Here is a 27349-nt window from a genome sequence, read left to right on the forward strand (position 1 = left end):
CCATCTAGAAAGTGTTTCAGGAAAGTTGAACAGACAACCTGCTCCTTCTTCTTTATTAAGAAGCTGGTGTTAAAGCTAGCCAGATCTGGGTGGCTGAAGGATCAGAGTGATTCCTTCTGCCCTGAGCTGCTGGAGAGACATGACTGCAGCTTAGCCCTTCTTTGGGTTCTACCAGTAGTGAAGATGACTGCAAATTTCTGAGAGGGGCTTGCATGTGTGCACACGTACTCTGTACGGACATGGCTGACCACAAACAGATTGACACAGACAGAAAGATATTGCCTTTACAGACACCTACATAACTACAGGCGCCATAAACAACCTCTTTTGAACTATTGCTGGTCAGGGAAAGACATGCTGTTCAGGTATCTCTGGTAGCTGGCCCCAAGGTCTATGGTCCAGCTCTCAGACAAAATGTCTGACTTGCTGTCTTATCTGGCTTGATGTCTGTTGGCATATCTTATGCACAGAGAAGAATGAGCACACATGCAGAAAATTATGGGGAACAGTTTCATAAGAAGGTAAGACAGACAGTGGTGGTCAGGTACAGACAAGCATGTTGACCATCAGCCTGCTTATACACATTCAGCCCATGAAATTCCCACCTCTGTTTTCTCATGCTTGTGCCCCCACTCTGCCTTGACCCTTCCCTCTCCTCACCTTTAATCCTGCCCTTAAACATCTCACAATGTCTTACACATTGCCACAATCCCCCCTGAAAACCTCCACAATGTTTTGCATACAAGCATTTACACAGTAATTTCTCCCTCAGACATCCCATAATAAGTTTGCTCTTTTTTATGAGACTCGTTCTTGATAACGTGCAATAATTCTAGTTTTTTTCTTATCAGTTACCAAGTTTCTGGTTGAACTTCTTCAAGGTTACACTTGGAGGTTCCTTTCATGGCCAATTGATCAGTGTCTCATGAATTCTAGTCTTTGTTATTGTCTCTCTTATCTGCTGTTTGTTACGGTTTGTGTATTTGCATGTTTAATTTATTACCTCTCCTGTTCCTTGCCTTGTCTTTCATGTTGAGTAGCTGTTAGGCAGATATCCTTGCAGTTCCTTGCCCTGTTTGAGCATTGGTTTGTGAGAGGTGCTGCCTTACACCTGTTGTGCAAAAGCCTGTCACAGCCAAGGCTGTGTTTCAGCAAGTCTTGGATGGCCTCAGTGAGGACTGGAAGAGACTGTCAGGGCCATGTGAAGTCTCAGCTATTGTTCAGACTTCTAGGACAGTTGTCAGTATTTTTCAGCATAGTAATCTCAATTCTCTGTTATAACAATTGTGGCTCACAGTCTTTTTATCTTTGCTTGGCGGTTGACTGGTTGGGTGTTGTCATCACAAATTGAATCTATTATAACAATATACTGCTCATGATGTGAATGCCTAAACATAAGCTGTAAGTTTTAGAGTGAATACAGAATTCGCATGGTATCACGGGTTCTCACCTCTTGCAAGAGTTTGGGTAGGTTACACATAACACAGTGGTGGTTCAGCCGTCGGGGAAGTGAAGTAGTGGGTGCAAGCACTTCTTCCTTTCTTCTTGTGTCACCCCAAGCCAACAGGCAAGGAGCAGCTAGCATCGGAAAGCTGTGAACAAGAGTTCTTGGTGTCGCTTATGTTGCCTTCAGGCTATTAATAGCATTTCTGGCTTTGCTGTATACTTGGTAAAGCCCATATTAGAAACATGAGGGAAAAAACCAACTTCATTGTTTTGTTCTAAATGTCTTACAGTGTCTTCCTTAATTTGTTTTTTTTTTTTGAGTATAACATTCAGATCAGTGGTTTGTTTCAGTTCTTACATATGTTACCATAGGAACATATACCAGATCACAGAAAAATGAGGTAAGACTCTTTATTTACCTTAGTCTATAGCAAGGCTTAAATTCTTATTTTTGTAGAACTCTGAGATCATAGTACTTTTTATAAGATGCATATCTGTAGGTTTGATTATGAATAACACAAAGGAAATCAAAAAGGTAGAATCAAAGCAATCATATACTTTGATTACTTAGTACCTCTCTCTATAAAAAAACCACTTTATTTTTCTCCGTTGAGGTGAATCAAGTCCAACTCGTCGAGAAGCAGTGAAAAGGAAGACTGCAGAATACCTTATGCGTGCTGAAAAAATTTCCAGTCTCTGCCATAAATCCTCTGAAGATGCATCTGTTTCTATGGTAGGCTTTAACTTATTTTTTTCTGAACCAGAATTTGGTGTAATTAAATTGTCCTGTCTTTTAGCAAAGCATATTCAAGCTTGAGGTTCAAAAAGTATCTAGAACTTCTCCTTCAGGAGGCTTGAGGAGTATTTTGATCTTACGTTTCTGTTAAGTTGCCATTCTTTTCTGATTCTTGTTGGTTGCATTTCATAGCTTTATAAAGAGTGCTTGATTTAATACAGGCCTGTTTTTTTGTGTGCTTTCCTTCTACTCACAACTCATGATGTAAATATTTTTAATCATGCTAAAGAATTTAAAGGTAAAGCAAAAAGCCACACTGGAACGTAACATTTCTTTTGACTTTCCTGTGAGAATATTGCTTGGTCCTGTAGGGAGCGAGAGGCCTGTTGGTTTCTTTAGCCTGGCACATAATGATGTATCAGAAGTGATGTGGCAGGGTGGGGTTGAGATGACTTTTCCACAAAATAAGTACTTCATTGAGCAATGGTTCTTCTTCATCCCTTCAAATATCTCTCTTGGACATGCTTGAGTAATCAGCTCTTTCTTGATTTCTGAGGAGTTTCTGCAGTAGTTCACACCTTCTTAAGCAGAGACACCCTTATCTGTTCTTGTACAAAAGACAAACAAAGCTTGTTCCAAGATACCCTTAATAAAGTTCTACTTTGCCCTTCCCCAAACAGTTCCTTTGGGACTTATCTGTTCTTACTTTAGACTTTTACTGCAGTCGTGCTAAACTGTGTGTGATTGTCAATGGCTGCCCTATTGTAGTAAACATGAAAGTTACCAACTTCCTGTCTCTCTGCATTTATATCAAGTGAGGAAAAAAGGGGCAGAAGATTATTGCTTCTTATTTTGCACAGATCTGAAAATGCTTTAAGGAGATCAGTGCTGCAAAAATGGGAAGCCTTATAGAGTCCGACTGCCTAATAAGTAAATTAAAAAAGCAAAAACACTGATTTTGAAGGGTAGCTTTTTTAATGTTGAGAACCCACAAGTACAATTTTGAGGATGTTCCAAATGGGATATATTTTGTGAGATTTGGAGTCTTGCTGCTGCTATGAATTGTACTTTGAACAATTTAGTATTTTGGACTGATATGAACTCCTACTAGGTAGTCTTTCTTTGGGTCAAACACCCCTGAAAATGGGGAAGAATCTATATTGAATGAAAACCTCAGTGTGTTTGGAAACCGCAGAACAAGAAAAAAACCCACGAACAACCTATTTTTGCCTTTTTGTAAGTTTAAAAACTAATTGTGGTTGGGAAGGAGGAAGAAATAGGTTGCATTTTTGTATGTGAACTTGAGAGGTAAAGTATTTCCTCTTTTATGCTGTATTGAATAAGGCACATGCCTTCTTTGCAGATCCAAAGGAAAGCAGGATTAATTGGGATAAGACATGAAAAAAAAAAAAAAGGTGGTGAGAATAGAAAACTATTCTCCTTCTGTGTTGAAACTCAAAATTGACAAGTTAGGCAAATCTGACTTTGCACAAGCAAAATGTTGCACCTGACATTCTTTTTACAAAAAAAGCCATGTTTGCACAATTTGGCATTGTTTTACCTGTCTGTATTTTAATATCCTTTATTTACTGCTCTTCATAATGCATAAATTGGACTTCTATTTTAGGACTTTGGAATTTTCTGGTAACAAGGGCAGACGGTGCTGATGGGTCGTGATGGTTGTGGTGAGGGACAGTTTGTCTCTGAGTTGATAGCCGAGAGTTAACTGGGAGAAGGATTTATCTCCCAAAGTTATTGTAAGGGTAGTGGTAGGAAGCACTAAGAATTGGCATGCTTTGGCTTAGTGTCTTAAGGAAAGTGAGGAATGTGACTCTTCCTGCATGTTGGTTGCTGAGCAAACCTGAATTCTTGCACCTTGATTACTGCTTATCCTTTTTGCTGCCCAAGATAGTTTATATTGGCGTTTGCATGAATTATTCGACCCCATGCAGACATAAGTGCACTGAAATGACCTGCATCTATATACAGTGTGATTCTTGGGAGATACTAGCAGAAACACGCTGATATTTTGTGTCCTTCTAAAGAAATCAAGTCTGTAGTGTGTAAGGTTAGTGTTTATGTCTCCTTGCACCATCACTTCACACCAGCTTGGTGTTTCTCTAACTGCTGTTTATGTGCCTTTGGTCATGTTGGGGCAAGGCTGGTCTGTTACCACTAGCACCTTGTACTGCTGTAGGTCATGCTGACTGGTCCCATTCCTTGTTCAAATGCTGGTGCTTGGACAGGATATAAATGTGAATGTTTAAATAACACTGTACAATGCCTTCTTTGCTCACATGAATCTGTAAGGAGGTCTCTCATCACTTCTTCCGTGCTGGAGGGACACTGGAGTCTTTGAGAAGAATCACTCCATTAGTACACTAAGGAAGCCCTTCCTAGAAGCATGGCCAAGTGCTGTTACACCTGTTAGCCCGGCATAGTTTAGACCATGTAACTGAAATTGGCTTGCAAGAAAATGATGAACAAATACTGTACCCTAGCAGTACCTGTGCCTGTATTACAATGGGTGGAGTGCAATTTGGCTATGGAAGTGTGGTTCAGTGCAGTGAACTTCATAGGCAGTGGGGGTGCTGAGACTGCGCTTTGGAGGAAGAGGTCTGACTAGTAAGCAAGCATCAGTGTTTAAGATAAAGTGTTCTTGTTCACAGCCTGATGTTACAAGGCAGAACTGCTTTGTCACCCATGGTGTAGATAGCTTTGTGTTTCCTATTATGCCCTTACAAGGAACAACCACAATGATCAGCATCAAAACTAGGCTCACCTGGCCTTCTTAGACATGACATTTTACTTCTTTCTCATCCACCAGGCCAGAGAAATGTCCAGCAAGAAAGGTAAGCTCAGAAGTGCAGATTCTGTTATTGCCCTGCACCCCTCAGCCTCTCATATCTCCCAAAAGCTCAGGCTGCTAGCTGTGTGCTGAACCATGTGCAGCAGTCTCAAAAGACTATGCCTGCTAAACGTGCCCCAAGCCAACCATTTGCCATCTGAACACCAATTGACAGTAAAGCACCGGTGGCATTTCTCTGGGGACCCGGGGCAGAAGGAAGCAAGCTCTTCTTCTGTGGCCCAAAATGCCAGGCCCTTGCCTCTTCAAAGACCAGATTTCCCTAGAGGCAGAGGCCTGGCATTTCAGAGCTGGGAAGCAAAAATTATCTTTGATGCCATGGAAACTGACAAAGAACAATAGTAGTTTGTTACTTTTCTTGCCTCAACAAAAAGCCAGCAGTGTAGATGCTATCCTCAAGGATAGCATCCTTAGCAACCACCCTGCTGCTGGCAAGTCTGAATGGTGAAGAGAGGAGTACAAAAGGAGGTGTTTGGAGAACCCTTGGCACTGTTAAAAAAAGGTTATGGGTAGAGAGCTTAAGGGTGGATAGAAGACTTCTTAAGGCTGAAAAGAAGCACAGGGAACTGATGCAACTGTGACTGACCATGAACTGGGAACTCACTTGACAGGGTCTTGTAAACACTGAGAAAAGCCTTGCAGTGACCTGTAGGAGTGGGAGGTGTGGAGACAGCTTCTGGAGGTTGTAAACAGGCATGCAGACCTTCTGGAAAAACAAGCTGCAGCAAATGCTGACGTTCTCTTCCTCCTCTAGCACAGCATAGCAGCACCAAGGGCCTTCTTGACAAATGCTCAAGAATGCTGTGTAACAGCAGCAGCAGGCCATTTTGCAGATTCTCAAGTGTGTTTTCTCCTCCGCCCCTTTACAAGTAGCAGCTCTGGGGAGCCACCTCCAAGCCTGAGTGGGAGCTGCAGCAACAGTCTTAGAATCACACTGGATTGAATGTCACAAAGCTGCAGTCTTACATAGCTGTCAGCTGAGGCCCAACACAGCTACGTGTACAGGCTGTAGGTCCATTTTAACTTTGGTATTTTTATAATGCATACTTTTTTGCTCTTTGAAATTATTTCTGGTTCTACTTATGCCCAGTTTTTTATGTGCAGAATTGTCTCTCTTTGCACCATTATAAAATCTGTTGTCTTTTAACATGTCAATTTTTTTTGATTTTCAAAGCATTTTAGTAACAAGAGTTACATGCAAGCCTGATGCTGAAACAGGAAAAGCAGTCTTCAGTCTTTGCAGTTCTCATAGGATATCTTACTTCCTAAAATTCTCGTTAAATGTGCATGAAAATTACGTAAGTGTAAAGAAAATACCCTGCTGTAGTTCTGTGAGATATAAATTTAACATAAAATAGGAAATTCAGTCTTAGGGCTTCCAAGATCACATTCTGCGTACCTGTCTGCTGCTGGTTCCAGATGTGCATGATCCCAGATGTGTCCCCGCTTCAGGGAAGATGCAGTCCCAAATTGGTGATCACAGGGGACCTTCTGAAGCACACCATAGCTCTGTCTGCATCAGATCCCTGCAGAGATGCAACCTTGTTTTCCCATGGTGCAGAGTGAAGAAGGGGCCAGGATGTTCTGCCAGGCCAGGAGAGTTGGAAGCTCTTTCAAGACCATGGTGTGGAGCCTCGCACCACAGGTCAGCAAGGCATCTCTGTGCTGCAGTTGAGGGTCTGGCCATGCTACAGCGGGATGGTTAGTGGAGCCATCTGACACAGACCTCTAAATGGTGAGGGGAGATCGGATTTTGATGTGCAGCTCTGCACTGGTGTTGGTGAAAGTGCTCTTTTTTGTCCTGAGGTTCTGTGGTGATTGCTGTCAAAGGTGGCAGGGTCAGCAGTAGAATAATTTACCATCAAATGGTGTTTGTGTCACTGGGCTAGGGGTAGTGCTCTTACCTTAAACGAGTTTAACATAAGAGGCTCTACCTCTTGCTTGGCTGGTGGTATACTTCTCTTTCTCCCCTTCCTCTTATCACTGTTGACAGTGATGCCAAAGCTGAGGCAAGAGCTATTGCCTATTTCATTGTGTAGCTTGCAAAGCTAGAGCCTTCAGAAGGCAAGTGCTGGCCACTAGCTTCTGGGTCTTTGCAGAGGCCAGCATCATGATCAGCATCATCCTTTTCCACTTGAAATTAGCATATGCTAGCCAAAAGGTGATGGTGGGAACGGAACCAGTGACACTGATCCCAAGTCAGATAACTCCAGCTGTGCAGCTCAGTGTAGTCTGGTAATTTCAAAACATAGGGCCTAGCCATAGGAAAGAAGGTCTTGGGATGCCTGAGCAGCATGCTGAGCATTTGGACAGGCTGCTGAAGGCCTTCTGCAGGCAGAGGTAGCCTGCCACTTTAGAATATAAATGCCTTATTTCTAAAGGCAAATGAAGCCTCTGAGTTTTGTTATTCTCCTTCCTGTTTTTTTTTTTTTGTTCCTCTATTTTTGTTGAGAAAGCTTTTTGGTTTAGTTATTTTTCTTATTGCTGGCTAGATGCTGAGTTTGGATTTTACACTATTCAGAGGAGCAGGCAGCTTCATAGAGTGCTTAATTGCTGTAGTTCTGGGAATTGGGTATTGAGAGTTTGCTCCTGGCTTGCTTCACAACAGAATGTGATTCCTCCTCATCACTGGGCTCCACTATTAGACTTTGTAACAGTGAAGCCAAAGTACTATAAAGAGCAAAAAATATATGAAATTGATAAAAGTGGAGAAGCTACTGGGAGCTATGGAGATGTGGATGTGATTGTTAATCGTTTTAAGGTAAGAAGTGACTGCAGAATGTGTATATGGAAAACAATGTGTATGCACAGTATTACTGACTGTGCCACCATTGGTCATATTTTAGAGAAGACCCAAAAATGTGTACTGTTTTTTTGGGCTCTTCAGGCATGATGGGCTCAGAAGTCTGACTCTATAGCATTATTAGACCACTATTCTGTAGAGATGTATGAACTTAATTCATGGTTGAAATGTTATGCATAAGAGAAAATTTTAAAAGCTTGATTATGGAGGAATGGTTATGAAAAGTAATGGCATGCGGATAGAAGTGGAAATCTTTTACAGTAGTCTAGAGGATTTGGAAATATTCTTTCATTAAATGTATTCCTTAGAATGCTTTTGAAATCTTGTAATGAATAAACTCTGTGTTAGCACAACTCTTTGTTTCAAAAGCAAGTATTTTGTTTTTGCAGAAAAATTGCACACTCTTAAAATACAACCCAACAGAAGAACTCCCTTGACCTTCCAAAAGCTCGCTAGAACGTGGAACTTAAATTAGGTTTTGAGAAAAAACTTAATGTAGTCTTTTTTCTTCTTCATACTAAAACCTTTAGTGATTTGTATAATCTGGGCTGTTTTCTCTTAACTGCTGTTGGCAGTCTTGCTTGGCAGTGTTTACATGACAAAATAATTATAAGACCCAGATAGATAAATAAAGATAAATAATAAACTACTTTTAACATAGAACTCAGTAGGTCAACACAAGAGAAAAGAAAACTTTTCTCCATGCTTTTTGAACGTGTATTTTTGAACCTTTCTGTTTAATTTTGCAGGCAATGATAAAATAAGAGTTGATTTTTGGGAAATAATTTGGAAGGAGAGAAGGTGGTTGACTGACAACATGAAGGGGAACCAGTTTTGGGGAGGGCTCAGGGGAGGTGCTCTGGACTTTTGAGGATAGCACAGTAAAGATGTTGGAGGGGAAACACTAGGGAGGAAGCAAGGATCTTTGTTTTTTCTGAGAGTTTCTGATCATAAGGGAAAATTTCTTGATTTTTTTTCCTGATACTTAAACATTTCATCCACAGCATAATTGCTTACCAGCAGTTTTCCTTTGTGACATATTTGTTAAATATTGCCTCAGGATGCTGACAAATTAGATAAACAGCTTTTGCCTCTTAGAAGCCTAAAAATCAAGGAGTTTCACCTTCCTCTTCTTTTACCTTTGTGCAGTAGAAGGGTACTTGGAGAGGCCAGGTTATGCTTAAAAGGAGTTTGGCATTCAACAACTCTGCAAATGAAGTTTCTGTATTTGTGAGGAAGAGATCCAGGTCTGTGGTTCTACTAGAAGCTGCATGTTGAATTTTTGGAGGAGGATCTAATGAATTCTCTCAGTTGGCAACTAGAAACTTCTGAAAATGTTTGTTAATGTGCCAGAGGTGTATGTGGTGCTTAAGAGGTTGATCTTTGTCCCAGAAGACTTCCAGCTGAAACACTGTTCCTTCCTTTGACACGAAGCTTTCAGTTTGCCCTGAGAAACTACAAAACATAGCATGTACAAAAATCTATGCATATTAACTACTTGAATAATTAGCACCTGACAATTCTCTTGCTATGGTGTTAATTTCTAGATTAATGATACGTGGCTAGCTACCTTTTTCTAAGGCAGTTTTAGGAATCCTTTCTGTTGTGCACCTTGTTATTAAAAGGATTTCATAAAGCTCACCAGAGACCCCTTTTATAATTCTGTATTTTATGTTCTTCAGACTTAAAAAGCCTCTAATTTGCTTTCTCTTTCTCCATGATCTCTGAATTATTTTGTATCCAGAATACCTGTAAGGCTTTGATTGATTATTGTGATGGGGTAAGAATTGAGTAATCGATTGCCAGGTTCCATTAAGCATAGAAAGTATAAAAATGCATTACTTTTTCTTTTTAAAATTTTTGTTTTCAATGTTATCTTGATTTTTATTTATTTGCAAGTTGTTGTGTGGTTTTTGTTTTTTTTTTTTTCCCCCACTAAGGACAAACAGAAACTTCTCCTTTCATCTTCACTCTCTCTGATTTATGATAAATTTAGTTTCCTTCGACCTGGCATTTGCTTCAGCAGGCAGTCTTCCTTCAAGTACCACCCTGATTGATGTATAATCTTTGATATCTTCCATTAGCCTCCAGGATCACTAAGTTCAAGGCCCTCTTGGAACCTAAGGAGCCCTGCCGAGGAACTGAAGGCCTTCAGAGTCCTTGGGGTGATTGACAAGGTAATTCTTCAGTGTCTCTTCAAGAATTCAGTCATAAATCGACTGCATGCTGACATTTTGTCTTTGAAGCTGTGGATCTTAAGGATATGAAACAAAAGGGGAAAATGACTCAAATGCATCTGCACTTTAAAATAACAAAAGTAGAAGAAAAAAGGCTTTTATCTAAGCAATTCATGTAAGGTCATGCAAAATATATTTGAGCTAAAGGATAAGGTACATGTTTGGTGGCATTCAATAAGATGAGGCCTGTTGTTCAAAAATGAAGTCATGGCTACCATACTGGGGTAAGAATGAGTTGATATGTTTTCATTTGTATAATCTGGTGGATACTTGAAATACAGAAGGGTAGAAATTCCTACTTTTGAACTGTCACTTGAAATGGGGGCTGGAGACACACATGACTGTTCTGCTTCCCTGAGAATTTGGAATTGAAATCCCCTGCCAAGCCAGCAATTCAGCAGTGAAGCCAAGCTTATTTTTGACTCATGTAAATAATGTCTTCCAAAATCCCAGGGTAATACCCCTCTGTAAACAGTAAAGGACCATACGGATTTTTTGCAAGCCTAATTAAGAGACCAGAAGAATTGCTGCATTGTTTTGATATGTTGATTAGTTATCACCTTACCAAATACTTTTAAGATGATGTATTATTCAGCAATGTGGTGGTGGCTAATGCAGACTGTAAAGGCTCGTTTCCTTTTTGCTGTGCCAATTCTCTTGTGCCTTTTGATAGTTCCTTATGTAGCCCCTCGTTTGTGCATGACGTACTGATGCATGGTCAATTTATGCATTTGTATTGTGCATCAGAAAACCTGTAGCTGGTCTGTTAAGGTCTGTATTTCTCAGTTTCTTTTTCATGTTGGACTGAACCTAGCTATGGGAACTGATTTTTGTTTTTCTTTGCCCATTTTGTTGTAATTCCGTGCATAAGTTGATAACTTGTCCTCAGAGGGCTATATACATTAGGTATTATGGTTGTTTTTATAGCACACAAGGTTGTCTCAGCTCTGACTTCATATTCATTGTATCTTCTTTCCTCACTTGTAAGTACAGAATTTATGCTGCGTTCTACTCTATGTGTATCAGAGAGACAGGTTGGAAAGAGCACCTACCTGTTAGATTTGGTAGGCACTAACTAAATTAGTAGCCACTAAATTGAAGCAGCAGGCACGGACTTTGTGAATTAGTCTGACAATGTGAGGCTGCAGAAGTGTTGGAAATTAACCTTTTCAGTATCTTCGTTCTTGTGTAAGAATAATGAACAGTGACTGGAGAAGATGCTTGATCAGAATGAAGCTTTTGGAGTCCTTAGTGTTATCAGATCTCCTAGATCTCTCTGAGCACAGCTCTAGTAAGGCTTCCAGGTGAGAGCTGAATGTGTCCAGATCTTTGAAACAGAGTTGGGAAGAATCAGGGTTCTGGTGATGACAGAAATACAAGATCTTAGTGTTGGAGATGTACATTGCTGAAAATAGAGGTTTAATCTAATTATAAAGGTGGCTTTTGTCCTGCAAATATTGTGGACTCTGAGGTGCTGCAGATTGGGCAGCAAAGCTCTTGTTAGTGTTGCCGGAGGTACCGCATTGAAAACAGGCTAATATCTAAATATTTTATCTACTGTTATCACCAACCCAAAACGATCAATTATTTTATCAGTTCATGTACCTTAAAGTGTAAAACTTCTTTTTGGCACAGCAAAGATTTTTGCTTTCAAAATTTGCCTAATTAAAAATCAGGGTTGCAGATTCTGTGCTGAGTTTCTGCCCTAGGCAAATCTTTCTTTTGAAGCTACAACTGGCCCCTAAAGAAATGACTTTGTTATGGTGCTGCTGGATACCTTCACAATGCTGTTTCAAACCCAATTCCTTATTCTTTAGAACCCTCTGTTATTTAGATTCATTCAATTTAAAGATTCATCTTGAAAGCAGAGTGTATTAAGTAATAACTATGCCTCTGTAACCAATGACTGTCTTTTATGTCTTTTCTATCCCCTCCCCTGGTCCCCCATCAAGCCACATTGTCTGTATTGGCACTGGTGTGACCGTGATCAGTTCTTCTGCAGATGTCTGTGCATTTGAGCTTGTTGTTCAATACGCTGTTTATTAAGTTCTATTATACAGTCTGAAACCTTTTAAAATAAAGCACTCTCATCAGGGCCTTGATAAAATTATTTTGGGAGTTTCTGAAGAGGATTCTAGAAGTAGGTAACTTCTTTTCTGAAGAACTAGAAGCAATTCTGTTGATCTTGAGTATAGGTTATTTCTTGTGGCCTTGTGCTATTGTGAGAAGTCATAACTGGTAGTACATTTTGATGAATTGACCTTAGAAATATACAGAAGAACCAAATCAGTATTATTAATTATTTAGAAAGTGTGATTACTACTTGTCTACTTGGTGAGTGAAAGTGCCAAAAAGCAGAAGTATATAGAATATATGTAGAGTTTGCATGCATAATTTTCAGACCCATAATTGAATTCAAACAGGTTATGGTTAGTTTTAATGGAATTTAATCAGAGCAGAGGCGAAATGAGCTCTTTTTATGGCAGTGTGCTGTGCACGAGTAACAGGACATAGGTAACTACATCCTGTTAGTGTTTGTTAGAAACTTAAATATTCGACATTTTATTTTGAGGTGAGGTTAAAGACTGTTGCAGTTGTGAAATTGAGTTGACCGTAGCAGACGTTTTCTCTCACCCAGCTCTCAGGTGCACATTGCCAGTGTCTTTAGATCATTGTATGAATTTGACTGAGTGACTGTGTGTACATAAGAGGTGTGGGGAAAAGGGAGCTGTAATAAACAGCATGATCGAGTACAGACATTCATTCTTGTTTCATTATGATGCTCAGAGAAACTGGCTGAAAAAATGTTATAATGAATTCAATCAACTAGCGAGTTTTGCTCGTCCAGACATGGCATAGTGGAAAATAGCAGTGGCAAAAATGGTTAAAAATCTGAAACTGAGTAATAATAGTAACTATTAATGCAAATAAAGAAACTTTTAAAAGCTCATTTTATGTTTTGATAACGCTTTATTTTCTTAAGTGACTTGCCAAGTCCTACAAAATCAAATCAACTACAGAGTCATTGTCAAAACTGATTTCTTGGCTCACTACCTTCCTTTCCCTACTGCTAAGGGATTATTCCTAAACCACAGTCAGGTTTCAAGCCCTGAGTAACAAAGCTTGCTCAACTTTAAAATGCAATCTCTCTCCCAGCTAGAAAGAGTCCTGTGTCCCTTCTTCCCTGCCCTCAAACACCTGCCACTTGTTTTCCTGAATTCTTTCCATTATACCAGTCTGAACATCTCTGAGTGTTTTGTTGTTATAACCCTTAGTTTCTCTCTAGCTTCTTTCTTGTTTGTCTCACTAAAATGTCTTTCGACTTTAGTGAATGTTTTGTTTCATCTGACATAAGACAGTCTTAAGATTGGGTAAAGTAATGCAGATTTTGTCCTTCCCTTTATAAAATAGAAACTAAATTATCAAATATTGCAGTGTAGGCTGAACTATATGTATCTTCTGGCCTCCAGAAAGAAATAATTTTTAGAGATTTTTTTTTTTTCTAAACCAAAATTATTTGTCTTCCTAGCTATTACTAAGTTGCTTAGTACATAATTGGGGCCAGGCAATTCCTCTGTGATGCTGAGTGGCATTTCATACTGTAAACCATATTCTCTAGTAAAACCTGCCAGATATATTTTCTAGGTCAATATTTCACCATTTGTCATTTATTGGTTTTTAGTTTGCTCTAAGAAAGTGGGCTTTCTTCTCTGTTACCAACCATCTAAAAGTATTTAAAAATTCTAATCTGAATATGTGCTGCTTGCTTACCATTTGCATGATTTAAAGCTGCACCGTTTGTCTTTTAAGTACACTATTATTGCAAGTCATAGAATATACGAGCTGTAAATTCCCTAGAATAATAGTTTGAAAGGAGGAATAATTGCAAACTGAAGATAATTCATATTGCACAGGTACAAGGATAAGCAATAATCACATTTTTTGTACATGTTAGCCAAATGTAATCTCTTTTTATAACGACAGAGGGAGACGAGCGAGAGTCTGGGTGGTGTAATCTGAAAAATGACAAGAATTAAATCTGTGTTAAGTAGATTTTCTAATCCTGGTAGCCTTGACAGCCGGTACAGCCGAGGAGAGCGGGGGGAATTGCACTCCTGCTTCTGCCTCATCACCGCAACCGTGCCTTGAGTGCAGCACCCAGCTGTGCACCAGCCCCTGCTAAGATTTTCCTGCAGTCCCAAGTACCCATGTTGGGATTAGGTGACCAACTTGTCTCTTTCCTGGTTGTCCATCACTACCTGTAACGGGATTTTCCATCAGGTGAGATAAATGCAAGGAGAAAAATCCTAGGTGATCATGTGATACATCTTCAAGTTTGTAGGACTTTTGCTAGAGAATCTATCCTATGATAAGAGTGTGTTTGTTTAAGAGACAAGGACCAGAATTAATAGATGGCCCATTGGTGATGTTATTACATGATGTGTTTTCAGTGTAGAACAGCAATTTAATAACAGAATGAAGCTGGTTTTAAAATAATCCCTTAGGTCTGATGTATCTTCAAAACCTTTCTGGTATCTGGTACTGCCATAAGAGATCCCAGTCCATTTTCTTTGATCAGGCACGAGCTGTTTTTCAACCTGTGTTAGTGAACTTAAAGCCACATTTTTGTAAGCAAACGTGTTTTGAGGTGTTTATTTTAATCAGTGTTAAAACCTGCTCAAGTAAATAAAAAGCACAGGTATGCTCTGTGCCACGTCCTGGAAGTGTGGAGACTGGAAAAAAATCAGTATTAGATGCTGAGCTGGGGGGAAGGGAGAGGAAAAAAAAACAGAAAAGAAAGGGGGACTGGGAAAGCAAATGTCTGCAGTGTGCTAGAGGACTGCATTTATGTTAAAGCAACCTGCAGGAGAGCAGTGCATTTAGAGCAGTCCTTAGTTCTTCCAGTGTTGTCCCCCGTGACCTTGGTTGGGTGCTCAGTAGGGTGGCTCATGGTTCACCCCTCTCTTTTTTCCTGGTGACTTCCCTGTTGCCTGCCTCTGGGTTTGTGATTCCCCTTATGCTGACTTCTGCAGTATTCCTTCAGTCTCTTATCTCAGGGCTTTGATGCATATGTTCTGAAGGTGGCCACCGTGACTTTGGGTGGCAGCAGATGGTAAACCTTCAGGCTGCCACCGGCTATACTGGTGTTAAGTTGGAAACTTAACGTTTGATGAAGAATCAGTAGTGCATATGAAAGAGCTTTTACTGCAGAAATAGCTTTTAATTAAAAAAAATTAGCATACTGAAACATTTGCTAATTTCTGTGCATGTAAAGGATCCTAAAATTAACTGTTTTCTTAAAGCTAGGCTATGGTTATTTACCAGGCAGGTTTTATTTTATTTTTCTCCAATTAATTGCACCTACTATATTGAATTGAATTTAATTTATTTTCCACTAAGCTGTTGGATACCCTGTAAATCAAATCTAAGAAGCTAATTTTTTTAAGTAGCTGCTGTCAGCATCAGAATTAACCCTTGACTTAGGAAAAAAAAATAAAAATCACAAGTAGAAAATCCTATTTAGCATCACGGAGGGGTATTGCTATCTGCCACTTTAGTGAGATGCTTCTACGCAGCGCTACTGTGTTCACTTGTGTTTTGGGAAGTGCCTGAGACCTCAAGTGCTTGTACAAAATAGGGATGTCTGTGCTGCTGAAGACACTTATTTACATTATATGTTTATTTGTGGCAATTGCTATTTGACTGTTAGTGTTCTTGGCCACACTGAGGTTGTCATCAGTGCAGAAAAATAGGAAAAGAACGAGTAAGCAACAGTGCCGTAAAAGCCAGCGTGATATGTAGACCTTGACTCTGTTCGTACATTAGTATTACAAATAGGATTTTGCCTTGTCTCCTTTTGTGTCACAGTCTAGTTGCTCAGTGGCCAGGAATGCCCTGCTGTGCATTCTTCTCCCTCCCCTCTGAGATAGGATGCTGAATGTTACAGCCGACAGCTCGTTGTTAGGAGGTATTAAATATTACAAGTTACACAGTAGTCATCATCAGTGAAACAGGTTCCATCAGCTTATGCAAGCTAGGAGCAGCCTAGTCTAATGCGAGCATCTTTGTGTGATCTGCTCTGGAGAAGAACAGAGTTATGCCATAGGGAATGCTATGTGGATTCCTGTTTTGTCCCACAGTGCCATTAGAGTGGAGGTTTGTCACTTTGCATTTTAAAAAGAAATCTTAGAAAAAGAATTACTGAAGCACTCCCTTTTGCAATGGAAGAGAAGTGTGAAAGAATGCAAACAGGAGAGACTTGTTGGGATAGCACTACTATCTAGAAATTGGCTGTAAAGCATGAGGTGAGGAGAGTAAGTTGGCATTTGGGTCAGTGGCAGGCTTACTGTTACGCACTTCTGCAGCAGCCTGGTAATGCTTCCAAGAGCTGCTCACCTTTGCTCTGGATGTGTGATAAAAAGTCAAGCAGATATACTTGTGACCATCTCTCTCCTGGCCTTATCCCTTCCTGAAATGTCAGTTCTCTGATAGAGATTTATTCATTCATATAGTCCTTTAATTATTTGGGTGAATCTGGTTAAACCACCTTTTTGTAATATGCATGCAGGCTGCCTCCTCTTGCAACAGGTTTTTGGTTTGGTGGGCCCATGTAAAGTCCACAGTCCGCTAGGGCCAAATGGAGCATCACTAGGTGAATTTCTAAAGCACTTCTATGGCTCTTCCTGGGCTTCTTGGAGTCCCTTTTAAGGTAAACAGTCTTGCAGAAAGGTCAGTATTGAACCAGCAAAGAAATAATTTTCCATGAAATGTAGTGGAGCTGTAGATGACCATCACTGGGGGAAGGTATGGTGCTTGATGGGAAGGAAAAAAGAAAGAAACTGGTTAGTAAGACTGGTTAGTCCATCTAGGTAGTTAACCTCAAAGGCACACAAATATTATTTGCTGTTATTACAGTTATAAAACTGTAGCTGCTACTTTCATTTTGATGTTGTAACGTAACAACAGATGAAGCTAGCCCTAAAGGGACCCCTTGTCTGCTTTATTCGCGTTAGTGGTAGCCATTCTATATGTCATCTTATAGGGTGAGGGCTCAGTAATCTGTTCGGTTACACCATATGCTAATACAGTGCTGATAAGCAAGTGTGAAAAATGAAAGGGAGGAATACATTAATTGTATTTGTGCAATAAGGTATGCTATCAAAGGTAATTATTTCATGACAGTTTTAGTTATAGCAGTTGTTTTATCATGGAATAAAAGATGGCTTTAGGAGCCTTTTATTGGAAAGACAATTGTATCAAATTAGTACCAAATTAGATTTTTGTCTTTATAAAGGTGAGCAAACCCATGAGCAGTTTTTAAATTGGTGTCTTCTACTCTACAAATGAACAAATCCTGTTTGAGGGTTAAAGAAGCTATTATTCTGTCCTTTATGCTGACAGCTTCATTACTGATTGGCCTACTGTTGGTATTAAAAAAATGTTTGGCTCCTTATGATCTTTGTGCATGCAACTATAATATTAATACAGACCACGGAACTGTTCATTAAGAAATGACTTTAAATGAGGTTGATGCTTGTAAATCTGGAGAGATACAGATGTTAAATGCTGCCATTCCTTTTCATATACAGCCGTATGGCTAATAATTTCCAAGTGGCTAAAGCTCTTGTTAGCAAGAGTGCTGGTGTGTTAAGAATGGCCCTATAAATAACTTTAAGAACTGAAGTTGAAGGTGCTTCTTTTAAAGACTATTGTTAACTAAACATTATTGCCAAACAGATGGAAAGCATTCACCAGCCTGATGTTTTTAGGTCTAATTATATTATCGCCAGTCCTGTACGGCTCAGTTGAAGAGGTGTATCCAGAGGCCAATTTATAATCATTTAGCCAACACCTGTTTGGGAGATATTGACAGTCAAAGGGCACATTTAAAAAAAAAATCACATATGTTCTCCTATTTATTGCCTCAATGTGAACAGTGTTTAGTTACAAACAAACTTGGGAGAAGAAGGAGGAAAGTGACTGTAAACACACAGTTGTTTCTGAACCATGTTTATCTTCTTTTGGCACCTCTTGTAAAGTGGCTCTTATTTTTCTCTTGCTCTTCTGGTTTTCTTTATAGTTTGTTTGGCTGTTGGTTGGGTTTTTTTTTTTTTAATTTTAATTTTACACCTTTTGGTTAAGCAAGGATAACAAAACCAGTTTTACAGTTGTTACTTATTCAGCTGGTTTCCACTGCTTCTGGAAGCCCCAGGTAAGAGGCCTGAAAAGTTGTTTGGCAAACTCAGTGGCCTGAGGACATTTGCCCTTCCTTATTGTGCCCTTGACATGGAAACTGTGTGTCATTCCTTGGTCAAAAAACGTCAGTAAGACCAAATTCTGTTGATATTTTTTTTGCAAGATGAAATAAAACAGCTTTTAAAATTGGGTACAACCCTAGTAAAAGAGGGGGTTGTTGAGACGGAGAGGTGTCTGTTACTTTTTCTTTTGGTGAAATTTGGTGAGAGAGAAACAATTAGAAAAAACTCCAATTCTCCTCCTCTTGCTTGAGATGCTCAGGGGTGCGATGGGGAGATATGAGGGGCAGTGTTTTGAATGCGGCTATCCCAACGAGCAAAGGCTGCTTTGCTCCACCCGCTGCGTGGGGAAGGCCAGCACAACCCTACCCTGAGACCTCTCCTCCTGGCTCAGCCGCCTGGGCCTTTTGCATGTCTCTGCCTTGCCTGACTGTGGGCACTGCTTGGGACGGCTGTTTCCACAGTTTCCTTGGCATGGAGAAAGTCAGCATGTCAGCCTGGTAGGCTTCACCCTTTCAGAGATAGCAGGGCATGGCTGCATCGCTGCCCCACACAGCTGGGAGATAAGGGAGACTGTGTGCTGTGTCATCCTTCTCCTGTCACCTGATGAATCCAACACCATGCTACTCCTGACATGTCATTCCTCTGCAAGAAGTCTTTTTTGATGTGAGCTGACTTGGTCTTCACTGCATCTTGTCTGTTGACTTGGAGTTGCTGCATCTTGCTTATTGAACTCCAAAGTCTGGTAACCCCAGTGCTGGCATTTGCAGCCTCAATATTTTGGTATAACTGTATGTGAATGTTTATACTGGAAGTTTACAATGTCTGTTGTAAATAAACAGTGAGTGTACACGCTTGTTCCTAGAGGAGATTTCAGCTTGTGCTTGTGCTGCTTGTGTAGCTGTCTTGCAGCTGGTGCTTTCCAAGTACATTTGTGTTCTTGGAGTTTGAAAACAGTTCCTGATCAGGGTGATTTGAAGACAGAGATGCGTAGTGTTCCAGCTCCCTAAAAATTCAGTTTCCCAAATATATATACGCATACATATTTTTGTTTATTTTGTTTTCAACACATAAATAAATTGAGCTTGCTAAGAGGATAGTCGTTATTTAGTACAACTCCCATTGCTGTGCTGTTTAAAGTGCTTTCAGTAGAGGTGATGCACTTCTAACAGAGATGCTCTCTGCAGCTGTAGATGTTCTCTTCTCTGCAGCGAACCCATCCACTCTTTTCTTTCTAAATAAATCCTCTTTTTTTTTGTTGTTACCTTAATACTAGTTTACAATAGCACTCTTTGTGCTTTATTGTGTTGCTACCATTGCATTTCTATAAATTGGGTTCTACTAGATTACTGTTGTAATTATGAAGTACTGGTTATTTCTGTTATGAAGTTAGGATTCATTCTTTAAGTTAGATTGGGAATCAGATGACATTCTGGTAGTTCTGTAGAGATCTATATCCTCAGTCATATTTCTTTCCTAAGACTGGTTATCAAATGTATGCTACAGAGCTTTAATTTTTTTTTTACTTGTATCACTCCCTTTGTAAAAATATGCAACATTAGATTTAAGAACTGTGTTTTGTTTACTTACTCATGTGAATCTTAATATTTCTCTGAATACTTTTTGCTTAGGTTTTGCTTGTAATGGACACTAGAACACAGCAGACTTTTATACTGAAGGTGAGTAAAGTCTTTTATTACTCCTCTAAACAGTTTGGCCTCCTAAATTACACCACCACACAAAGATCAATTTGCATCTAATGTATAGAGTTATCTCTACGATATATTGATATGTTAATACATACGTTCCTATTACACGCACTGGAATTCTTTTTGTTGATATTCAGTTGCTTTCCCTTCCTTTCTCTCTAACGGCTCTAGTGCTCAGATGTGCTGGTTTACTCACTTGAGTTGCAACCAGATATTGAGGCCAACACCTCAGCAGGCTTCGGTAAAGAATCCCAGTTTCATTGTGCTTCTTAAAACATCTGTAAAGCCTTGGTGGCTCAGGACATGCGCAGGCTGCCGAAGAGGTGAAGTCTCCTTAGCCCAAGTACATCCACAACACTCTGTGTTTGGTCTTCCCTTAGCTGAAGAATATGATATTGGCCAAAGTGGATTCTGGATAAAATGGATGACTGGTCTTATTCAAAATTGCTTTCCTATATTTTACATCAATAGACTGTAAAAACTGAGTTTAATGTTACTAAACGATTGGATTAATAAATACTTAATTGGTCAGAATAAAATTTTTCACATTACTCTTTTGTGTTTCAGAAAGTGCTCAGATCAAGATCCCAGTATGCTCGGAGCATCTGTGATGCTGAGAGTTAGTTTAGTATGAGTATTGTTATTATGGCCATTATTTCAGACTCCCCTTGACGTGAATTGTACTGCTGATGGGAGAAAGGGCTGAAAACCTGTCCCAAACATGGAGCTCTAATTAGTTGTTAACATTTTGTAAGTTCACTTCAGGTCTGGCTTACAACACTGCCTTAACTTTGTGCATCTGGCCTTTGAAATTGCTTGTTTTAAGTATGTGCAGGGTACAGAAAACCTGTTTGTTCCTGAGAAAGGATTATTTGTGAGTATTGTGTATTAGAACCTCATGTTATCTACTGGCAGATAGGGTAACATTGAATTTCCCATTTAAAGGCTTATGTTTATCAATTTTGTAATAGGTCACACTATTGACATAATTTTTTTTTCTCTTTCTCTCTCCCCTCCCTTTCTCCCTCCCACATCAATTTTTTCACTTCTGGCAACTTCATCTCTGTGCTACCTCCCAAAAATCATTACCTCTCAAGGAGACTAATCCTTTCCTTTCCTTTTTGTTGTGGTGTTTGTTGTCTTTAGTGAAGTACAATGGAAACGTGAGGATTACCTATAAGGCTAAGGCATTCTTTTGTCTTTAGAACTTGAATTGAATTTTTTTAATAGTGTCTTTTGGTCACACACAAAAATAAAATTTTAAAAAAAGGTCACAGGGAAATAACTGAGTGTCATCCTGATGACTTAGTTTGAGAGAGATTCTAATAAAAACATTGACCCATGTAATTGATTTTAATGGCAGCTTTGTGCCATCTTCTGTTCTCTGGAAATGCGCCAGATGCCATCAGCACAGCCTCGGGGGACCGAGGGGCATAGAGCAGCAGATGAGTGGTTTCTCTGAAGCCCAGAGTAACTCGGATAGATTAGTTTGGTTGATAAACACAGAGCACAGCAGGCTCCAAAGGCAACTGAGGGTACAACTGACCTTTTTGTTCTCTGTCAGGGTCTAAGGAAAAGTAGTGAGTACAGCAGGAGCAGAACGACCATCATCCCCCGCTGTGTGCCCAACATGGTGTGTCTGCACAAGTACATCATCTCCGAGGAGTCTGTCTTTCTCGTGTTACAGCATGCAGAAGGTTTGTCTCTTGTTTAAGTATATTGTTGAAAAGAGTCAAAGGTTTAAGTTTTAATCAATGGTACATTTCATTGTCAAATTAATCTCTCATACATCTAATTAAAATATTTTTAGTGTGCCTAAGAGATGTCATGTAAGACACCCCACTCCCATCCTCTGTCCCTCTCCTTTTTTCCCCCTCATTCTGCAGTGGATCTGATTCCTGTTTCAAACGGCCGCAAATCCTGATGGGTTACTTGAATTGTAGCAATATTGAAAGCTTCCAACTGTTTATTTTCTATAGGAGAGTGAGTGCTTTGACTGCAACAACATTCTGTGGTATTTACAGTCATCTCTCAGAGATAAAGTCTTTGGCTACTTTTGTAACTTTAGCTAATAAGTCTTTTTAGCATCTTACAGTTAAAATGACAAATATTTACAAAAGAATTCAATAACTTTCTGCTAAAAACCATGAACATTTGCCTATTGGTTAATATTGCATAGTTATTCTGATCTGGATTTTTAAGAAAATAGCTAGTGGCATCATACAGGAGTTCAAAGCAGAACCACAGAGTTGTGCCTTCAAACTATTTATAAAATTCCTGTTAAATGTACAGGGAACAGGTGGCACAAAATAATTACATTTTGATTTTTTCGTCTAACACCTGGATTTAAATATTCCCTAAATGTAATTACCCATATTTGTTTAGAATGAGTGCAGAATATAAATTTTGGGATTGCTAATAGTTCTCTTTTTAGGAAATGTTAATCAGTCAGAATGGACGATATGAAGGAACTAAGCTAACTGATAGGATAATTTTATTACATTGAGTATTATTTATTTTTTTCCAATAACTTAGATTTTGGCTATTTCATGAACAGTTTGTCACAAGGCCAGTTAAAGTTAACTTTACAACATGAATGACTGTTTCTGCTATGTGTCACTTAATTTTGCCATGAGCAGTGATGCATGAAAAAAAGCCTCACATTGCAGTACTGCCTGATGGTGATCTCAAGGGTTTACAGTGCTGCTCTGTACAATACTACTTTTCTTGAGGTGCGTGTAATTCAGCAGAATAACTTGGAGACTCTAATCTCCACATAAGATGGTACATTTTGTCTGGAGAAATAATATGTAAAAAACCCCAAACCAAACAAAAAAACCACCCTTGTCAGATACCAACTGCCCTTAAGGGCATAATCAAAGGATTAGAGACGGGATAAAGTAATAATTTAAAAAAACATGTTCCTAATATTTCTGCAATTTCTGAAGACCTACTGTTTTGCTCTTCTCTTCAGGAAGAACTTTCCTTCTCAAGACAGATGGAAAACTGGGTGAAGTAGTAGCGGAATTTGGGGGGAGTAGTGGTCAGATGGAGAGAACAAAAATTTTAAGGAATGCATAATGTGACCAGTTAACAAAGATGATCTCGTGGAAGTGATAATTCTATTGTGACAATAGTGAGAAAAATGGAGACATTGCATGATCAGAGCTCTTTCATTTAAGAACAGAAACATAAGCTTAAGATTTCAAATGGATGGGATGCTGTCCTTAAAAAGGAATGACTCTTTCCTGGTTGTTTTTGACATGCTCACAAATGCAGTGAAATGTGCTTGGCGTGAATGTCTTGCTCTTACCAACACTGGCTGTGTCATGTTTTGAGTTCTATGGAGGAAGGACTCTTAATTTACTAAGTGCCTTCTAAATCAGGTTTGTGCAACACACAGCCTTGAGCAGCACCCCATGCCATTTGTTTGATCTGCCAACAGCGAAGGAAGCCACAGCTCATTTTGCCTTTCTCCCAGCTGTGGGTCAAAGCCGTGCAAGTAGGAGACTTGTGGGAGGGAGATGGGTTATTCTGAGGTGGAGTTGGGAGAGGAGGTGCTGACAAGATTATGAGTGCTTTCTACAGGGAGAGCTCTGAAGGGGAACAAGGGGTAGGGAGCGTGGGAAGAACTGGGGAGCATTGAAGAGAGGATGGAGGACTGGCAGGCTGTGCTGAGGAGGAAGAGGAGAGCTGTGGGGACCAGAAGGGATTTCAATGTGGGTAAGGGCTGTTGGTGATACATGATACATGTGTTCACTTGAGTTGGACACTTGTGGGTCTAATTTATAAACTGCAGAGGGTTTTCCCTCATTTTCTGATAAAGCAGCAAGTAGTTTGGAAATGGATTCACCTCCATCCTTGTTTGCAAACCATTAAAAAATGATGGGCTATAAGGACTTTTCCCTGATTATCAGGGCATTAGTAAGGTTAATTTCTTTAAGGATAGTCCCCTGCTTTCATGAACTTAGTGTCTGGGCTCAGAACAGGCAAATAGAGAGGAAAAGGAGTAATATATACAGTTCTAAAGAGGGATAGCTGGCATACAAAGTGATGAGTAAATTGCCCGAGAAAGCATATAAAAAGCCTACTGCAGGCATAGGGCCTGATCCCAAATCCCTAACTGGGGCAATAATTTTGTGTTGCTTCTAGAACTGTTCACCTCTACGCCTGTGCACCTCACGCTGTCCCAGGAGACTGATGCTGGAAAGTGAATCAGGAGAAAGGCTTCATTTTCTAGTTCTGCATGAATAAAGCATGAATAAAATTGGGCTAAAGTTATGCTGTACTATATGCAGGGACTAGTCTGGCTCACCCCGCTGATGATGATCTCGATCACATCAGTCTTATGTTAGTAGCACTCATCCTTTAAATTATAAGGATAATGATGTCAGGAATCCCTATAGATAAAGCTATCTTAAAATTTCATCCATCTTAGACCAAATATAAATAGAGAAGGTGCTTGTAGTTAATTTTGGGAAATGATGAAAATTTGTAGGACAGTACTTTTTAAGTGATAATCTCTGAAATTTTACTCCATGACTTTATGAATGCTCTTAACATTCATACTCCAAGTACTTCTATTCCAGTAGGAAAGAAGATTCTGCCAGTCAAATTTATAAGTGGTGATTATCTATTATGTTAGGTATGTTAGCTACACCATCGGGAAGTTCAAGGATAAAATATTAATTTAAGTGGGCAATGGCTTGAATTGTAGCAAATTCAGCGGAGTTTTAATGTTATGTACATTATGTATTTGCTAAGAAGCTTAGTATTTCCTGTTCCTAGTAAATTTTAACTGTATTATTAAGTACAGCACTATAGGGTTTTGTATGGAATTCTGCAAGCTTGACCGCAGACTCTTATGCCATATGAAGACTTTTTTGTTTGATTTTTTTTTTTTTCCCTCCTTTTGGTATATCATGTTGCCATTACATGCTCAGAATTGATGAGTGAGGTCTTGGGTTCTCTTACAGGCTTTTCTCATGGCCACAGTTGGAGGCTTCAAGAGTGTCTCAGAAACACAAAAGTCCATAAAGTTATCTTGTAGCTTTGTTGGGAAGCACTTGGCAAATTCTAGTGTGGTAGAGAGCCAATCTGATGTTAATAAGGCCTCGCTTCTTCTTGGCACTACTAACTCCAGAAATTTTAGAAACAGATGCTTCAAAAATAGGCTGGGGGGCTTCCATGGGACATCAAAGTTTAAGTGGCTGTTAGAAGCTGTCAAATCTCTTTAAGCATAAACAAGCTGGAGTTCCTATCAATCTGGAGAGCACTCAAGAAACTTCATGCTGAAGAGGCTTGCTGCACGCAGGAATTGATAGACAACAACATGGTAGCATTCTAGCTTCCAAAGCTAGAGATTTGTTGTTAGGAAAGGAGATAGTGCTAGCGGTAAATATTCAACAGCAATTGGAAAATGTAGCAAAGGTGGTATGGGCCTTGGCAAATGACTTTTTCAGGAGGCTGCTTTGAAATAATAGCTTTTGCTCAAAGTGCGTCAGGAATTGGGAGCTTTGCCTAAACTAGCAAACTTTGTAGCAGAGATTCACCAGCAGAAGTGGAAGCAGCCATGCATATAACTCTGGTGTTTGTAACTACTGTCATGTTAGAGATTTAGGTTGGAGATTAGCTTCCAATTCATGTGTATGCTGCAACCTCACTGTGGCTGCCATTGGGATGCTGTGGAACATTATTGTTGTATCATGGTAGTACCTATGTGTCTGGTTCTCTTTTGGCCTAGAAACTGTGCAAGCATAATTTTAAGTAGCTGTATATTAACATGATGATGTTTATCAGTAGATGTGTTTTTATTGAAAAGGAGAACAGCGATTCTAAGAAAATGACAAGGTTGTTCTTTTTTCCAGCAAGGAAGAATATTAATTCGCATGAGGTTCATGACTTATGATTGGTACTTCTGGCCATAAACAAATTCTTATGCAGTGATGCAGAGAGTTGCGCCCAGTTTTGGAGAGTAATTCAAGCAGATGTCTTTCAGTACTCTGTTTTTCTTCCCTATCCGATCACAATTATTTGGAAGCCTGGATTGTTCACTTTGGCTTTCTTAGGGATTTCCTAAATACAGTGATAGCTCCATTCTTAGCTGCATTCCAGTTCTACACAAATTGGAGTATATTGTCCTTCAGAGTAAACTCATGGGCCAAACCAGCAAAAGCCACTGATTTATTTTGGAATATGATTCCTTAGTCATCCAGTCTTTCAGGATGTGAAGCTGAAATGGTAAGTGTCTGAGCACCGGGTGAGGAAAAATCCAACAGGTCATGAATTTTGCTTGTCAGGTAGAACAAAAACATATTTAGGAGGCTAAATTTGCTGATTTGTTAGGTTTCATTTTATCCTATGGTACATATTATATAGTCTCTGTATCTTCTTCTCTTTGATGTTCCTCTGTCAAGTGCTATTAATAACAAAAAACTGCAAAAATGTTTGAAAGAATATAAAGATATGGAACTAACAAGATTCCTGGCCAGCTTCATCACCTGATCACTTTGTGCTGAAATTTCCTGTTGATTATTTTGGACACTCACCTTTTAGATTCCTTGTCTAGAACCAGAGGTATAACCTCCAGAGTGCTGGAAATGTGGTTAAGTAAGGCAATTCTAATAAGTAATTTTACATTTAATAGAATACAGAGCTTGGTTATTTTCATGTCCTAATAAAACCAGAAAGAATAAGCCAGACTGGTTGTAGAGGCAGTTCATGGTAGAAGAAAATAATCTTAATAATTAGTTATGTTAATAGTGTACTTCTGAAATTGTATTAAACACTAATAAACTTTAGCTTAAAACAGTAGCTTTTATAGTTATTTAGTATGTTACTCTATTTGACAATGACTGAAGCTTACTTGTTTGGATTGATTTCTGTAATTTTAGTTTTTATAGATTCCTGATACTATATTAGCATGGCTTGCTAATGGGTTTTCTTGATCTTACACAACACATGGGGAGAGGGGAAAAGATTATTAGTATGTCATTCATAAAGGCATAATTATATACCCAGATACAAATATCACTCTTGTTTGACCCTGGATTGGACATTTTCAGAAAGGAATAAAATTGTTGTTTTTCACTATAGAACACAATTATTGAATAGCATTTATTTACGTATTTCCACTTGACCAGGAGGCCAGTCTTGAAATATTTGTATGTAAACATATTTGGACATAATAATTTTTTTTTTATTTGTTTACTTGCATTTAACTCTAAATTGGAGTTACAGTAAGTAGTCATTTCCACTGTGATTTCTAAGTCCAAGCGATTATTAATGAGCACCTTCT

General features: G+C 39.3%; 1 protein-coding gene across 9 annotated transcripts in view; it reads left to right on the forward strand.

Moving 5' to 3' along the window:
• RPS6KC1 (ribosomal protein S6 kinase C1) overlaps nucleotides 1-27349 on the forward strand; it is a 90513-nt gene that overhangs the window by 39420 nt on the left and 23744 nt on the right. For 7 of the 9 annotated variants that reach the window (XM_074863689.1, XM_074863694.1, XM_074863690.1 and 4 more), the window contains 4 exons: nucleotides 2061-2179; nucleotides 9936-10028; nucleotides 19975-20022; nucleotides 21617-21749. In XM_074863689.1, coding sequence (XP_074719790.1) covers nucleotides 2061-2179; nucleotides 9936-10028; nucleotides 19975-20022; nucleotides 21617-21749 — 393 coding nt within the window. The remainder of the gene's footprint in view (nucleotides 1-2060; nucleotides 2180-9935; nucleotides 10029-19974; nucleotides 20023-21616; nucleotides 21750-27349) is intronic. The other 2 variants (XM_074863697.1, XM_074863698.1) reach the window with 2 other exon arrangements.

This window comes from Strix uralensis, chromosome 3 (assembly GCF_047716275.1).
Source record: "Strix uralensis isolate ZFMK-TIS-50842 chromosome 3, bStrUra1, whole genome shotgun sequence".
NCBI lineage: Eukaryota > Metazoa > Chordata > Aves > Strigiformes > Strigidae > Strix > Strix uralensis.